This window comes from Peromyscus californicus, unplaced genomic scaffold (assembly GCF_007827085.1).
Source record: "Peromyscus californicus insignis strain IS unplaced genomic scaffold, ASM782708v3 Scaffold_19__1_contigs__length_69161282, whole genome shotgun sequence".
Lineage (NCBI taxonomy): Eukaryota > Metazoa > Chordata > Mammalia > Rodentia > Cricetidae > Peromyscus > Peromyscus californicus.
The window spans coordinates 50,012,819-50,029,045 of record NW_026294491.1 but is presented as its reverse complement, the minus strand read 5'-3'; the positions used below and the strand labels follow the sequence as shown (position 1 = coordinate 50,029,045).

General features: G+C 44.0%; 1 protein-coding gene and 1 long non-coding RNA gene across 4 annotated transcripts in view; one reads left to right on the top strand and one right to left on the bottom strand.

Annotated features, from left to right (window-relative positions):
* Positions 1-1,453, bottom strand: part of Smap1 (small ArfGAP 1) — a 106,547-nt gene extending 105,094 nt beyond the window's left edge. For all 3 annotated transcript variants that reach the window (XM_052745283.1, XM_052745285.1, XM_052745284.1), the window contains exon 1: positions 1,259-1,453. In XM_052745283.1, the coding sequence (XP_052601243.1) occupies positions 1,259-1,376 (118 nt within the window). In that variant the 5' untranslated portion in view covers positions 1,377-1,453. The remainder of the gene's footprint in view (positions 1-1,258) is intronic.
* A 5,927-nt stretch (positions 1,454-7,380) lies between these two features.
* Positions 7,381-16,227, top strand: part of LOC128114898 (uncharacterized) — a 54,601-nt gene continuing 45,754 nt past the window's right edge. Inside the window, exon 1 of the long non-coding RNA XR_008219935.1 lies at positions 7,381-7,724. This is a non-coding gene — a long non-coding RNA (uncharacterized LOC128114898). The remainder of the gene's footprint in view (positions 7,725-16,227) is intronic.

The following is a 16,227-nucleotide window of genomic DNA, read 5'->3' as shown; positions in this document are numbered from 1 at the left end:
GAAAAGTGCTTCATAAAATTTCTAATTAAAGTATGTATGTGATTCTCTTCCAGTAAGCCAGTAGCTTTTATGACAGAGATAATGTTGACGCTATGAGACTCAATTTACTCAACCACCACCCAGCCTACAATGGACTCTTCTGCACAGTGTTGAGAGAAAACAGTAAAACCTCAAGAAAAGTATGTTAAATAATGCAGAAATCTTAAGCAGCATTCCCAAAGACAATCTCTGCTTCGAGCAACTACCTATTTCACAGAGAATAATCAAATAAATGTACTTATAATAGTTTCCTAACTACATATGAGGCTTGGCTTTTTTAATCTGCAACATGCCTCTCCATGATATTACTTACAAGACATTAAAAATAAATCACATCTCCAAACAAAACATATCCGCTAAAAATAGTGTATCTATTTCAAAGGCTCGAGCAGAAGCCCTCCAACTGAACTAAAATTAGTGTTGGTGGTGGTTTTTGTTTTGTTGTTTTTTTCCTCATCTCTGTATCTTTAAAATGCACCTTCACCGTTTACAAAGCAGACAGACCAGTGTCCACATATTCTCCAATGGGTCGTCTGGGAGGACCTAAGGACTAAACTCTTCATGAACATAGCCCACTTTCCACTCGACACAAGCAATCAAACACCTCTTCTCTGTAACATCCAGAGTAAACAGATGTGTGTCTATGTTATACATAATATATATAAATAATGGAGAGCCTTTCCCGATTAGGTTGGGCAGTGAAATTTCCAGACACCGTCCTTTTTTTTCTCCCCCCTCCCACCCCACCCCCCCAAAAAAAAACAGAAGCAAACGCCCTGTGCAAAAGCTGTCAGGTGGGCAGGCAGGTAGGGCTCCACCTGGGACGCGGCCCAGGGGGAAAGGGTGGCCGTAGTCACGCGGGAGGGTCGCGAAGGGGACAGGGACCTCAGGGCGGCTCCACCCCGCGGAGCAGCTGAGGCTGAGGCAGGAGGGCTCCCCCAGCCCTCAGCAGCAGCAGCACCACCCAGCCGGCGCCCCGAGGCGGTGGCAGCATCGCGGCGACGCCGCCGGCTCGGGAAGCCGGAGGCTGGCTGAGGCCGCCGCCGCCGGCGCGACCTCCGTCCGAGCCGGAGGCTCGAAAGCGGCCGCTCGCCCTCCGGTCAGGGCCGGCGCGGAGGAGGAGGAGGAGGAAGAGGAGGAGGCGCCGCCGCCGCGGAGGGTGGGAAGGTCACGGCCGCGGGAGGCCCCGGGGCCGAGCGGCCACCAAGCCGTGCGCTACCTTTGGCCTCGCAGTCGGCGCAGTACTTGTTGTCCTCCTCCCTCAGCAGTTTGGACAGGATGAGCTGGTGCTGCTCGTTCAGCTTCTGAGCCTTCTCCCGGCAGGAGCGTGTCGCCATGTCGGCGGCGGCGGCGGCGGCGGGGCGGCCGGGCCGGGACGCGGGCGGAGACGGCGCTGGCGGAGCCCGGGCGGGCGAAGGCACCTGGCGCCGCTGGGGCCGCGGGACGGACTCGGCCCAGGAAGCGGCGGCGGCAGCGGCGGCGGCGGCGGCTGGAACCGGAGGAGGGGCGGCGGCGGCCGTGGCAGCGCCGACGTGTCCCGCCTCCTCGCCCGGCCCGCCGCAGGCTCCGCCCCAGCCGGCAAGGGGCGGGGCGGAAAGAGCCGCGACTTCCGGGAGGAGGGCGCCGCGCATGCGCCGAGCTGCCTGGCGTGCGGCGGGACGTCTGTCCCAAGGTGATTTCCAAAAGCCGGCTGGCGCTAGACAGGGCGAGGTTCCTTCCCACTCCTGAGGCGTGATGGTCGCTTGAAAACCTGGAAATGGAAGCCTTTCTGCCAGGAGGCGACTTAATCTTTTGTTTCCCGGCCTTTGCTTTTGCCTACACAACACCGGAAATGCTCAAATTAAAGTACTGTCGGGTATATGCATAGATGGATCCCATGTTTGTGCATCGGCAGGTTTGGAAACAGTATTCTAGAACCCAGAGATACGCATGGAATGAAATGGGGCTAAATGTGTCTTACATTTTAGGGAAAAGTAGTAACCTAGTAGTGACATGCTGGGGCTGACTCTGGCATTAACTATTCGCTCATTTAACCCCGAACACATTCAGTGGTATTGATAGCGTCGTATACAGATAAATGAGACAAAAGAGTCAAGTCACGTGGATATGCTACCAGTGGAAGAGTTAAAACCAGGCAACAAACCCCATCTAGGAAGAGGAAAAGTGATCAAGAGGCGAAATATTAAAGGGCTGTCACTTCAGCAAGAAACTGTGTGCTGCTAGGATTCCTTCCCTGGGAAAAAATTACATAAAGTCTATTTCTTCTCCTAAGGTCCCAAAGACAAACTTGGGTACAAATTCCACCAAAGTTCACCCAGGGGAACCAATGAGCTTGTTAGACTTAAACTTACAGAGTAATATAAGGGCTATGGGAGCATAGTTGACCTCAGAGTAGCCACATGGGAAGATCTTCACCGAGCAGGGATAATGGATTCTCCACGGCAGCCTAGCATGGAACTGCCTCCTTTCATTTCCCCATAACTATATCATCTAGGCCCCTCCCCAAGACCAGCTGCAAGTAGAGCAGAATCGCATATAAATGATTAAGGGGTGGTTGGATATTCTGATAAGGGTCCCATAGCCCTCCCTGTCCCCTCCTACAATGATAAAGAGTCAACAGGAGCTGAGCTGGGCGGTGGTGGCATTCGCCTTTAATCCAGCACTGGGGAGGCAGAGCCAGATGGATCTCTGTGAGTTCGAGGCCAGCTTGGTGTACAGAGAGAGTTTCAGGACAGGCTGCAAAGCTGCACGGAGAAACCCTGTCACAGAAAAACCAAAAAGAAAAAGAAAAAGAAAAGACCGCTGAAAGAGAAGATATTCTGTTTACTGGGTTTGAACTCAGTGAAACAGTTGGAATGATTTGGCTTGCTGTGGATTAATATTAGCAATACTATATTGGGTTTATGTAAGCAGAATAAAACATAGCCTTGGCCTGGGGTAGGAGAGATGCTAAAACTGGCAATAAGCAGGATTCTCAGTGTTACACTCTCCCTAACCCTCTGGGGCTTAAGATTCCAGAGGGATAGGAGTCAATTGTGGCTGCAAGCAGCAGACTTGGCATTTGGAACAGAAGCCGAGGGCTCACATCTTGGGAGTACAACCAGGAAACAGAAAGAACACACTGGGAACTAATAGATGCTTTTAAAACTCAAAACCTAGCCCAAGGGACAAACTTCCTCAAGCAAGGCCACACCTCCTAAATTTACCCAAACAGTGTCACTAACTGGGGACCAATTATTTGAACATCTGAGCCTATGGGAGACATTCTCATTCAAGCCACCACAATATGGCAACAAGATGAGCCAGGCAACACAGGGAACGTAGTTCAGCAATCTGGGACTCCACTTGACTCAGGCTATATGTAGATCGCTCTTCTTTAAAAAAACAAAAAAAAGTTATTAATTTTTTAAGAATTTCATATAGACAACGTATTTTTATCATGTTTGCCCCCTACTCCTCTTCTAACTCCTCTCCAATCAACCTCTAACTTACTGTCCTCTGGTTGTTTTGTGTGTGTGTGTGTGTGTGTGTGTGTGTGTGTGTGTGTGTGTGCGTGTGTGTTGTTTTGTTTTTGTAAAACTCACCAAATCTTTTTTTTTTCATACTGCCCACATACTCATGGCTGTGGCGCTATCCACTAGAGCATGGTGGACCTATCAGGGACCACATCCTTAATGAAAACTAATTCTCCATCCTTCAGCAGCTATCAACAGTCAATAGCTAATCAGGTAGGGGTGGGGTCCACAAGCCCCTCCCACCCACCATGCCGGACTATTGGCTGACTTTTTGAAGACAACCACAGCTGCTCTGAGTTTGTGGGTGTGTGGGTCCCGTCATGCCCAGGGGTTTGCTCTGGTCCTCTCCTATTTCTGCCTCTTACAGTCCTTTCACAACCTTTCATAATGGTTCTTGAGCCTTTCAGAGAGAGAGTGTGATGTGACTGTCCTATTTATGTATGTCCCTCTTCTAAAAGGCAGCCTAGGAGTCTTACCTGAGCATAATATGCACTCATCCCTCTCTGAACAGTGAACCCAATAACCTGTGAGCAACCTAGGGACCCTGCCCCCCTGCATCAAGCTGAGAGCACACCCCCACACTGATCAAAGGAGAAGTTGCTCCTCCCCAGACAACCATCAAATTTGGACAGCTTCTGTTCAAGTATATTCCCAGTTAGGTCTGGGTATGGGCAGGGGGCCATCCAGGCTGAACGAGTTTTGGGTGCATGTGTAATAAGGCAAAATGTGTCCCCAAGTGAACTTTTAGGAAGACTCTCTTATTTATCATCTTATGCCTGTGCATAATTGGGCGTACATATTATTAAAATTCGATGCATTATGGGAAGGGACACATGCAGTTAGTAAATGACTACATAAACTACATTCCTAGTAACCAAACTCCTCCTCTTCTCAAACCCCATAAAAGAAAGTCCCAAATACTAATTAGAGTATCCTCACTCACTCACACAGCCTGCTGCTCTCTTGTTCTGTATTTGGTCTTTTCTGTTGTTTGGCTTTTAAATTTCCTTGCTACTTTTACAATTTTTCTCTAGGCTTTTACTTCATTCTCGAATAAGAGGCCAAGAACCTGGAAAGATCCATCCCAGATCCTAACGACCTGTAACAAAGATGCTCAGCATTTAAGCAAATCAAAGCTTAAGCCGCACAGTTCTGAAAAAGTAACAAGGAGGACCTCAGAGTGTTCCAATAAACAGAATGAAAAGTGACTCTGGTTCCTAGGGAGGGAAGCATTGAGGAAGAGATGCATACACAAAAACTCCAGTAGCTTGGGAAACACAGAGGAGCACAGGGGCAGCATGAAGGGTGGAGCGGGAGACAAGGTTGGGTAAGTCAAGTTCAGTAAGATTGTGGAAGACTTGGGCAGCCAGGCAAAACAATCCTATCTCAACACAGTTGGCGACTGAATCTACAGTTTAGAGAGCAGCACCATCAAAAGGGCCTTTTGGGAAAGTTAGTCCAGCAATAACCAGTTAAGAAACACTGTTTTTGGTGTCCCCACTCAGCCCTCTAAAAACTCGCCTAGCACTGTAAGTATTCAGACAGCAGAAAGCGGGCTCACCACCAGTGAACCACCCATAGGATAGACTGAAGGGGCCAATGGATATAAAATTCATACTGCATACACGGTGTTAAATGTTTCTGTAGCTACATCTAGACATAGAAGGAAAAAATTAACCCTGATATTCAGGTATCCATTTTAACAGCACATTCTAACATCAATGTATCCAAAATATCATTTCAACATGTAAGAACTACAGAAAATTATAGAGATGTTTTAATCCTTGTTTTCACATTGTCATCAATATACAACATGTATCATGTAGTTTTTATACTGGCAGCTCATTCCTATAACTAAACTTCAAATGCTCAACAGCCACAGGTGAAAAATGGCTACCTTATTGAAAAGTATTGCTCTGGATAATCAATCTAGAAGCCACGGAGTTAGAATAGATTGTATTTTAAGATAGTAGGAAGACAGGAAGAGAGTGAAACAAAGCATTTGGGGGGGAAACAACATTGTACTCATTTACCAATATTTCTTGGTTTCTCCCAAGAGTAACCAAATGCTTACTGTCTACTGTTCAATACAAACATATGAATAAAACATAAGTATACTGTAAAAGCTGTAGCAGCTATAAAACATGGAACAAAAGGAATTGAATGCCCCGTAGCCTGGGAAGAATACAGCAAGGCTTCATGGAGGAGATGGTGCTTAAACTTGGTTTGAGTAAATGTGGGAATTCAAGAAAATGAAGGTGGAGAAAAGAGAATGAAATGGCTTTTTAAAAATATATACAGATCATTAGCCGGGCGGTGGTGGCGCACGCCTTTAATCCCAGCACTCGGGAGGCAGAGCCAGGCAGATCTCTGTGAGTTCGAGGCCAGCCTGGACTACCAAGTGAGTCCCAGGAAAGGCGCAAAGCTACACAGAGAAACCCTGTCTCGAAAAACCAAAATATATATACAGATCAAAAATATAATAAAATTGAATGCTTTAAATTTTTTAGATCTTTCCCCTCCACTCCTCATATGAAGCTATTCAGAATAAACACTTTAGCTTATGCATTTATTGGCTGTAAACCATTTATAACTAACACAGTACACAGACCACAGCATCCGACTCATTGCAAAGTTCTGAGAACAAAGGTTTCTGGCACGTAAACATGAGACACTCTGTTCATGTGTGTGCTAAACTTCCCATCTTACTGTTTTGATATGATAGCAGACCACACAAAACCACAGTGAGACTATCTAAGGTCACACCATTCAGGAGGCAGTGCTAGGTGGTTTGTAATATTGAGACCAGTATGTGCTACATGGTGAAGCCCTGTCTAAGAACAACTAACACAGCCCTGAACAATGTGTGGGAGCATGTGCATGTCAGTACAGATGTCCAAAGAGGCCAGTGGCATCAGATCTGCTGGAGCTAGAGTTCTGAGCTACCAAATGTGGGCCTGGGGAACTGAACCCGAGTCCTCAGGAAAGCAGTGCACACTTTTAACCTCTGAGCTATCTCCAGCCCCCCATTTAAATATTTTAGAGATAAGTTCCAAGTTACTAAAACTTGTGGTCTGCCTGCTCCAGCCTTGCAAGTGACTGGAATTAAAGGTCTGACAACTTAAGGAAATATTTTGTAGATATCACTGGAATGTTGCTGTGGATACCTGTATGCTATGAATATGTTGCTCTGTTTGGTTAATAAATAAAGCGCTGATTGGCCAGTAGCCAGGCAGGAAGTATAGGCGGGACAAAGAGAAAGGAGAATGCTGGGAAGTGGAAGGCTGAGTAAGGAGATGCTGCCAGCAGCCGCCATGAGAAGCAAGATGTGAAGGCAGAACTGGGAAAAGGTACCAAGCCTCATGGCTCAACGTAAAAAAGAATTATGGGTTAATTCAAGTGTAAGAGCTAGTTAGTAATAAGCTTGAACAAATGGCCTTACAGTTTGTAAATTTAAAAAAAAATGTATACAGACTCATGAAAGTACAAGATTACATGAAAGACATATGATCATAGGAGGCTACAGGAATCTGGAATGTATATGGAGAATGTGAAAGTAGAACAGGATCCATGGCACAAAAGGTAGATTAAAACCAAGGTGTTTAAGCTTTGAAACAAGCTATAGGGTTTGAATGCCAGGGGCAAGGGGACAATAGGTGCTTTTATGGAGGGGAGGGGGGGATGACTTCAAAGGCTTTGTTCTTGGTGGTACAGTGGCAACGTGGAGAGCCTGGATGGGGGAATCTGTTATCAGAGGAACAGATGATAGGATTGCTATGATAACAGTCCAAAGAAGATATGATGAAGGCCTATTTTAAGGAAATAGCATAGGATTTGAGAGAGACGGAATCAAGTGACATTTTAAAATTAGAAGCAGCAAGATTTGGCAGCTGACTGTATGTGGGGGGTGAGAGAAAGGAGGTGAGAATAACACCAAGACTTCTAAGTGGGGAGGCAGGTAAAATTGAGATGCCATTAACCCAGATCAAGATGAGAAGGGGCAGGCCCTCTGGTCTGGCAACAATGGAGCTGAGCTGGTGGTGCTAACCCTTCTGGCACTCTGCCCATTCACAGTCCTACTGCCTGTCGCCATCATAGAGCTATATATCCCCTTCACCAAGGACTTCCTACTCAGCAGCATTGCCACCATGATCTCCAGGCCTGACACTGGTAAGTAGAGTGATAAGGGACAGCACTGTCTGCCTCCTCAAGGTTTCGTGTCCTGTTTTCTGGGGGGTGGGGGGGGGGCTACCTGGACAAAATGATGTCACTTCTCTACACAGTCTTCAGGTTTGCCTTTGAGGATAAGTACATATGTTGTTGTTGTTGTTGTTGGGGGTTTTGTTTGTTTGTTTGTTTTGGTTGGTTGGGTTTTTTTTTGTTGTTGTTGTTTTTTTTAAAGATTCATCACCAGGCTGTTGAGAGGTGAGCAGGACAGAGCGTTTGCCATCAAACCTGACAACTTGAGTTTGGTCCCAAAAACTCACATGATGGCAGGAGAGAAACAACTCCCACAAGTTGTCCTCTGACCTCCACATCCATGTTATAACACCATCCATGTAGTAGGATGTGCTCCTACACACACACACACACACACACACACACACACACACACACACACACAAATAATAGTTTTAAACTCACACAAAAAGGCCTCCTCTCCTTCCCTCTGCCACCGCACCTCTTACTCCTGACTCCATCTCTCACCATGCCATCCCACAAAACTTTCAAAATCAAATGATTCCCAGCCAAGAAATAAAAACAAAATCACAGCTGGGCAGCGGTGGCGCACACCTTTAGTCCCAGCACTAGGGAGGCAGAGCCAGGTGGATCTCTGTGAGTTCAAGGCCAGCCTGGTCTACAGAGTGAGATCCAGGACAGGCACCAAAACTACACAGAGAAACCCTGTCTCTAAAAGCCAAAAAACAAAATCACCCCATTCCCCACACAGATTGAAATCTTCACAAAATCAGTTACAGCTCCAGGACACTGAAGGAGAATCACGCTCAGTTTGGAGGGATTCACACATAATGGAACTGACTGTGTATGCTCATCCATGAGTCATGGTCATCCATCAGTCTCACCAGATGGAGCTGAAAATCTTTACCCTGGAGAATAGGTCATGTTTAAATTGGGAATCTGACTTGTTTTTTCACCTGCTCTAAATTGAGTGAATTGGCTGTTTGTGTAATGGATACATAAAGATTTTTGAAAAAGAAAAAAAATGACACCAGAGAAGGCTATTTATGGTTCCTAAAAACTGTATAGAACACTTTTATGATCTATGATCAAGTACCGGTATACTCTTCTTCATAGAAAGAGTGAAATAGTGAAATGTTTATATGCATATACGTTACATATGCATACATATAAGTAATTACATATATTTGTGGGTTATGTGTGTTTGTGTTTGTGTGCTTACCGTGGTGTACCTGTGGAGGTCAAAGGACGCCCTTTGAGAGTTGGCTCTCCCCTTCTACCATATGGGTTCCAAGAATCAAGTTCAGAGCATCAGGCTTGGTGGCATGTCTTTTACCCACTCACTGGTCCAGGAGAAAAGTGTCTGTTGAAGGTAACTCACACACCTCGTCCCCACCTTTCTGCAGAAATGAACTCTTTCCCAATGCTCATTATGAAGCAAGCGCCTATTTGTACAAGGATTCACAACATTCCACTGCTCACCATAGGAAAAGGAGTTTCCCAAATTCCTGCGTCCTCATCCTTTTAGCACAACAACAGAGACACTGAAATGTGTGTCGTGGTCATCCTTGCTACAGGTAGCCAGCAGAGCACAGCCAATCCTCTAGTGACTGCAGTGCAGCTGTGGAGAGCAGAAAAGCAATCCTCAGATGTATCTAAAGGCAAAGGCCTGATCCAACCACGGGCAGGGTGGCTTGTCCTCATGTCTGACCGTGGACACCCTTGACTTCTAGACTTTATTCTCGGAAGCACTTGGTTAAAGCACAATTAAATAACTGTGGGCAGCTTTTCTGAAATCGTCCCTTCCCGTCCTGGACATTCCTCCAACCCACCACTGTCTTTTGACAGGAGGGTTGGCCACGCCTCCTGTTCATTTAGCCAGCCAGCCAGCAGTATATTTTTAGAGTTCCTTCTATGTTCCAAGTACTGTGCTATGTAGAGGGGGTAAGAATTGGTGGATAAGAGAGGGTGTGGTAGTGCACGCTGCAGTTATATATTCAAGCAGTGGTGGCTGAAGAATGAGGAGTTTGAATATAGCCCAACCTGGGCTACATATAGGGAGACCTTATCTCTCTCTCTCTCTCTCTCTCTCTCTCTCTCTCTCTCTCTCTCTCTCTCTCTCTCTCACACACACACACACACACACACACACACACACACACACACACACACACCAACAAGCAAACAAACAACCCACAAGAACTGGAAGCGAAACAGTCACATTCTCATCACTTCTGTAACAGCTGCCAGACTATTTTGTGCAAAGACCGGCTTACCCAGAGCTTTCAATGCAGGGCTAATACACACGAACGCCCTCAACAAATATCTGCTGAAAGACTGAAGGAGTAAATGGGATTGGAGGTTGGTACTTGTATATGAAAATATTCAGCTTCTGGAAGTGAAACGAAGAAACATAACTCATATAGATGTTGCAGGAAGTTTTCCGGAACAAGCGCTTGTGTCACCAAGGAGAGTGAAAGAAAGGAGACGTCACCGGTGGACCAAAGCCAGGACGGCTCCTGAAAGTCCAGTTTACATTATCGTTTTATACTCTAAAGATCACAAGGTGGGACAGGCAAGCAAGGATTTGAAAGAAGCATACTTGGCAGTCAGCAGATTGTTCAGGGCGATGACCTATTGTTTCCGCTATTCCTCCAGGTCATTCTGTTCCAGGTAGGAAGTGAAGTCATGCTTGGCAGGTAGGCAGTACAATTGCTCTTTTAAGTAAATCACTACATAAATCAGTATTTAATAATTGGTCTTTCCTACCTTATTCCACTTCATATTTATATTTGAGATACATATAAATATATATACTTATGTTTGAGACAGGCTCTTACTATGTAGCCTTAGCTGGCCTAGAACTCCCTATATGGACCAGGCTGGCCTCAAACACACAGAGATCCTCCTCCCTGAAGCCTCTTGAAGATTGAAGGCATGTACTATCATGCCCAGCTGAAACATAACTTTTAAAGTAACTTTTTAAAACATGTAATCTAACATACACAATTTCGTTTTATAAATCCTGCTTGTAGTACTTCTTTTAAATTCTTTGTATGTATGTATGCATGCATGTATGTATGTATTTATTTATTTATTTATATGTGTATGCAGACACACTTGTGCATTGTGGTGTGGGTGTGGAAGTCAGAGGACATCTCATGAGAATTTATCCTCTCTTTCCACCCTATGGCTTCTGGGGATTGAACTCAGGTCATCAGGCTTGGCAGGATTCACCTTTACCAGCTGAGCCATCTTGCCGGTCCTATTTATATCACTTCTAATTCACTTCCAATCTTGATCAAACACCATATGTTAGTTGGTACATCTGTCTTTTCCCCCACTTCATAATACATTTCACAGAATCCGCACTTCAGTTTAGAAAGGTAAATTCTAAGCAATCGTAAAGGTACTGTCAACATCAAAATGGAAAATGGCACTACCAACAAAACCTAAAGAGGCCTGATGGGGTGCACTCTGCCCTCCCAGATCTGACCTGGGCAGAGATCTAACTTGAACAGGCTCACTGGAGGAAACACTCAAAAGTAAGTGGATAAGTTATTTAATTTTATATAAACAGGAGACACAAATCCAAACTAAAAGATACATGGACAATAGACTTCTTATTAGGGGGCTCTGCCTTGAATCTGGCCCTGGTTATTATAGTAGCAATTCCTCTATTCTACTTTGAATAATGACTCCTCTTCCCTATTGAGTGCATTTTCGAGAAATGACTGCCATCTGTGCCCTTATCCTATACATGTGAGATCACCCAGATACTTTTCTTTTGAGAGCCAAGCTTCAGAGGAGGACCATCAGCAAGCAGAAGTGACTCGGGTGGAGTGAGGGGTGTCACTCATCTGCATGGAAATGTAGTCTTCCCATCCTGCTCTCTCAGTCCCACAGCCACTCCAGCTTTGGTCCTTTCCAAAGATGAACTAGTCAGCTTTCCCTCAGATTCTCTGATGGCTACCTATCTGTCTTCTGATGCTTTCCTCTTTGTTTGTCAGGAAAAAAAAAATCAAAACGAGATGGATTTAGGGAGTGCATTGCCATTGCTGATAATGAGCACCGATCTGAATATGTGTGACCTTACAACATTAATACATGGAAAGCTAAACTCTAGTTTGATTATGTTAAGTGGGGAGGCTGTGGGAGATTAGATCATTAGGGCAGAATAATCATGAATGGGATTAGTGCCTAACACTAGGGGTTCGAGCTCCTACCAATGAGAAGGCAGGGAGAGGACATCTGTGAGCCACATACTGTCTAGATGGTCTATTCTTGGACTTCCCATCTTCTAAACAGTGAGCAACAAAATCATTTTGTTTATAGGCAATTTAGCCTAAGGCTTTTTGTGATAGTGGCCTGAACAGATTAAGCTCATGAAAGAACATGGCCTCTTTTTCCTAGTCTTTAAAAGAATTCATTCCTTTAAAGGAGGCTTTTGGCATTTAGCAACCTCATTGTGATGAATCATTTTACACACATGTGAAATTTTCTCCTCGGATCATACTTTGCCTTCTTACCAAAATTATCATCTCCATAACTTTAAAAGTAACAACATATTATCAGGAGGGAATACGGAAATTGGTATAGCTTTCTTAAAATTAAAATTGTTCATTTAAAATCCATCCCTTGTCACCTTAGAATAGACAAAGATTTCTTAGGGCAGAAGATGTACTGGCTATAGAAGAAAAAATTGAAATAAAGCATCTCTAAATTTTAAATTTCCTGCTTTTCAAAACAACATAAAATGCAGCGCAACTGTGGTAACTCAGACCTTTAACCCCAGCACTCGGGAGGCAGAGCCAGGTGGATCTCTGTGAATTCCAGGACAGGCTCCAAAGCTACACAGAGAAACCCTGTCTCGAAAAAACCAAAAAAAAAAAAAAAAAAAAAAAAAAAGGCAGACTAGATATAGAGGATGTGGTGGTTTGAATGAGAATGGCCCCCACAGGCTCATATGTTTGAATACTTGGCTCCCAGTCTGTGGACTGTTTGGGAAGGATTAGGAGGACAGCCCTGTTGGGGGAGGTATGTCACAGGGACAGACTTTGAAGTTTTAAAAGCCTCCTGGCATTCTCAGTGCTCTCTCAGCTTCCTGCTTCGGATCCAGCCGTGAGCTCTCAGCTGTTCCTGTCACCATGCCTTTGCTCTGCCATCATGGACTCCACCTCTCTGAAGCCATAAACCTAATTAAATCCTTCCTTTAATAAGTTGCCTTGGTCATGGTGTTTTGTCACAGTATAGGAAAATAACCAAGACATATTTGAAAAACATGAAGAAGACAAAAGATTGAGAAAATGTATAAGGAATTCAAAAGACAATAAGAAAAAGGCAAATGACTCATAACATACTAAAAGATTCAGAGGCAATACAAAAAGAGATATGTGAGTGACTAATAAGGTCATGATTAGTCATTAGGGACACAGAAATAAAAATCACAGTGTGGTGCCACTTTCAACTTGCTAGAATGACAAAATATTTTACAAGATTGACAATATTAATATTAAGTAGGTAAACAACCAAAACTCTCATTGCCAACAGGAATATAGAATTGTGTAACCATGTTGGAAAACAAGTTACAGATATACCTACTTCTATATTCCAACTATTTTACTCCAAGAGAAATAAAAATAATATGCACAAAGAGATTTATATAAGGCCATTCATAACAGCTTTATTATACTAGCTGTATTAGGGTTCTCTAGAGGAATAGAACTCATAGAATAGATAGATGATAGATAGATAGATAGATAGATAGATAGATAGATAGATAGATAGATAGATAGATGATAGATAGATAGATATTATTTACTAGAATGGCTTACAGGCTGTGGTCTAGCTAGTCCAACAATGGCTGTCTACCAATGGAAGGTCCAAGAATCTAGTAGCTGTTCAGTCCATGATGCTGGATGTCTCATTTGGTATTGGTGTAATTATTAAGGCCACTCCATGTAGTTAAAAGGAGATTTATGCCGGGCGGTGGTGGCGCACGCCTTTAATCCCAGCACTCGGGAGGCAGAGCCAGGCGGATCTCTGTGAGTTCGAGGCCAGCCTGGTCTCCAAAGCGAGTTCCAGGAGAGGCGCAAAGCTACACAGAGAAACCCTGTCTCGAAAAAAAAAAAACCAAAAAAAAAAAAAAAGGAGATTTATTTAATGGCGTAACTTACAAATTAAGGGATAGGTAGGTCGCGGGGTCTGGGGAAGGTGTATCGCAGTCCAGCGGTGTTCTCTGGAGCTCTGCTTGGTGCACCTCTCCAGTCCAGGGTCCCGCAACAGAGAGCGTGCCCGCCGATCCAGATCTCGGGTCCCCAGGGGCCTCCTTTCGCCCTGCCTTGTAGGCGTGACAGTTGCCGAAGTCTCAATGGGGGTTGGAACTTCCAGATCAAAGCTGGAATGGCTACCCACTACATCTGGTTTTGGTATATGCTAGAATCCAAAAGAAGTAGGCTCTAATGCTAGTGAAGGAATGGATTTGTTAGCAAGAGTGAGAGCAAGCAGGCCAAGAGCACATTTCCTTCTTCCACATCCTTTAATATAGGCTGCCAGAAGAAGGTGAGGCTCAGATTTAAGATGGATATTTCTACCTCAAAGATCCAAAGTAAAAGTGGGTTTTCCCACTTCAAATGATTTAATTAAGAAAAAAAATCCTCCACAAGTATGCCCAGCCATTTGGTTTTAGTTTATTCCTGATATAGTCAAGTTGACAATGAAAATAATCATCATGCTAGCCAAAGCCTAGAAATAATCTAAGCATTCATACACAAGAGAACTAGTGGAGAATTAGTGACATTCCACTGTGGAACACTACTTATCACCTTAAAAAAAGCAAAACAACACACATGGGTCTCAAAATTATTATATGCAGTTAAAATCTAAGCAAAAGAATATATATTGTATAATTCCAGTTACCAGAACTAATACATGGCTATAGAAATCAGCCCTATAATTGGCTATGATGACCAGGATGGAAAGTGACTAGACACTCTGTGTTTGTGAAGCTTTCTGAAGTTATGGAAATGCTGTGTGTGTGTGTGTGTGTGTGTGTGTGTGTGTGTGTGTGTGTGTGTGTGTGTGTGTTTTGCTAAGGATCAAACCCAAGGCTCTGGGCAAGATAGATAAGTACTCTACCACTGACCTACATACTTAGTCCTTGACTATGGAGGAACTTTTTACCTGTGTAGCTCAAGCTGACCTTGAACTTGCTATGTAGCCCAAAGTGACCTCAAATACATGATCCTCCTGGCTGGACGTGCAGGCATGTGCCACCAGGCCTCGTCTCATTAGGAATCTTACTTGTGTCTTATTTGGAGTGGTGATTTACCTGGATTCATATTATTATATAACTCCTTTACCTGTATCCACAGGATAAGTACATTTTGTTGTGATAAATTATACTTCCATAGAAAGAATACTGAAAAAGGTAGTGAGGAAGGTCACTTTACATGGAAGCACCAGGAAATGGATCATAACTTACCTTCATTCTTACACATTATTCTCTTGTTCTGTTTTACTTTGCTTTTAGATGGGTTCTCATTATGTAGCTGTGGCTGGCCTGAAACTCACTATGTAGACCAGACTATCCTCAAACTCAAGTGATCTCTTTGCCTCTAAAAGCATCTCAGTGTGCTCTCTCTCTCTCTCTCTCTCTCTCTCTCTCTCTCTCTCTCTCTCTCTCTCTCTCTCTCATTCTCGATCTTTCACTGTCTGTGTGTGTGTGTCTCTCTCTGTGTCTCTGTCTCTGTCTCTCTGTGCTTGCTAGAAACATCTCTTCTAAATGGGATAAATATCTATGGTGGAATGCTATTTAGTCATAAAAATGAGTGGGGTCCTATCACTTGTGGGAGCATGAATTAAACCGGAGAACACTATGTCAAAAGAAACGAGTGATGCACAGTAAGACAAATGCCACATACTCTCATATGTGTGAGCTTTAAAAAAGTGGATCTTACAGAAGTAGAGAGTAGAACTGTAGTCAGGAGAGGCTAGGAAGAGTGTATGGAGGGACAGGAGTAGAAAGGTCAGATAAAGTTAACCAAAATAAGCTAGGAAGAGAGAGTCCCAGTTTTCTGCATAGCAGTGACAACAGTCTACAATAATTTATACCACGTTCTATAAGGAACTGGAAGAAAGACATTTAAAGCTTCCTCAGCCAATGAAATGGCCAAAATTTAACGAGGTGGTTATAATAATTTCCCTCATTTGATCATTACAGATGATAGTATACGTGCATTGAAGTACCACACTGCATTCTAGAAATGTGTATGATTATTATGTGCCCATGAAAAACAGAGATATAACAATGAACATCATCTTATGTAAAAAACAGCAAAACTGCTCTTTTTATCCGGTTATTTCTCTAACTGGTGCTGAGCCCTCAGCCCAAGGCTTTGTGTCTCCCTCGGTGCGTGTACTTATCCAGGCTCTACTGGCCCAGGTTCCTCTTTTAATTTTTCTCTGAGGCACT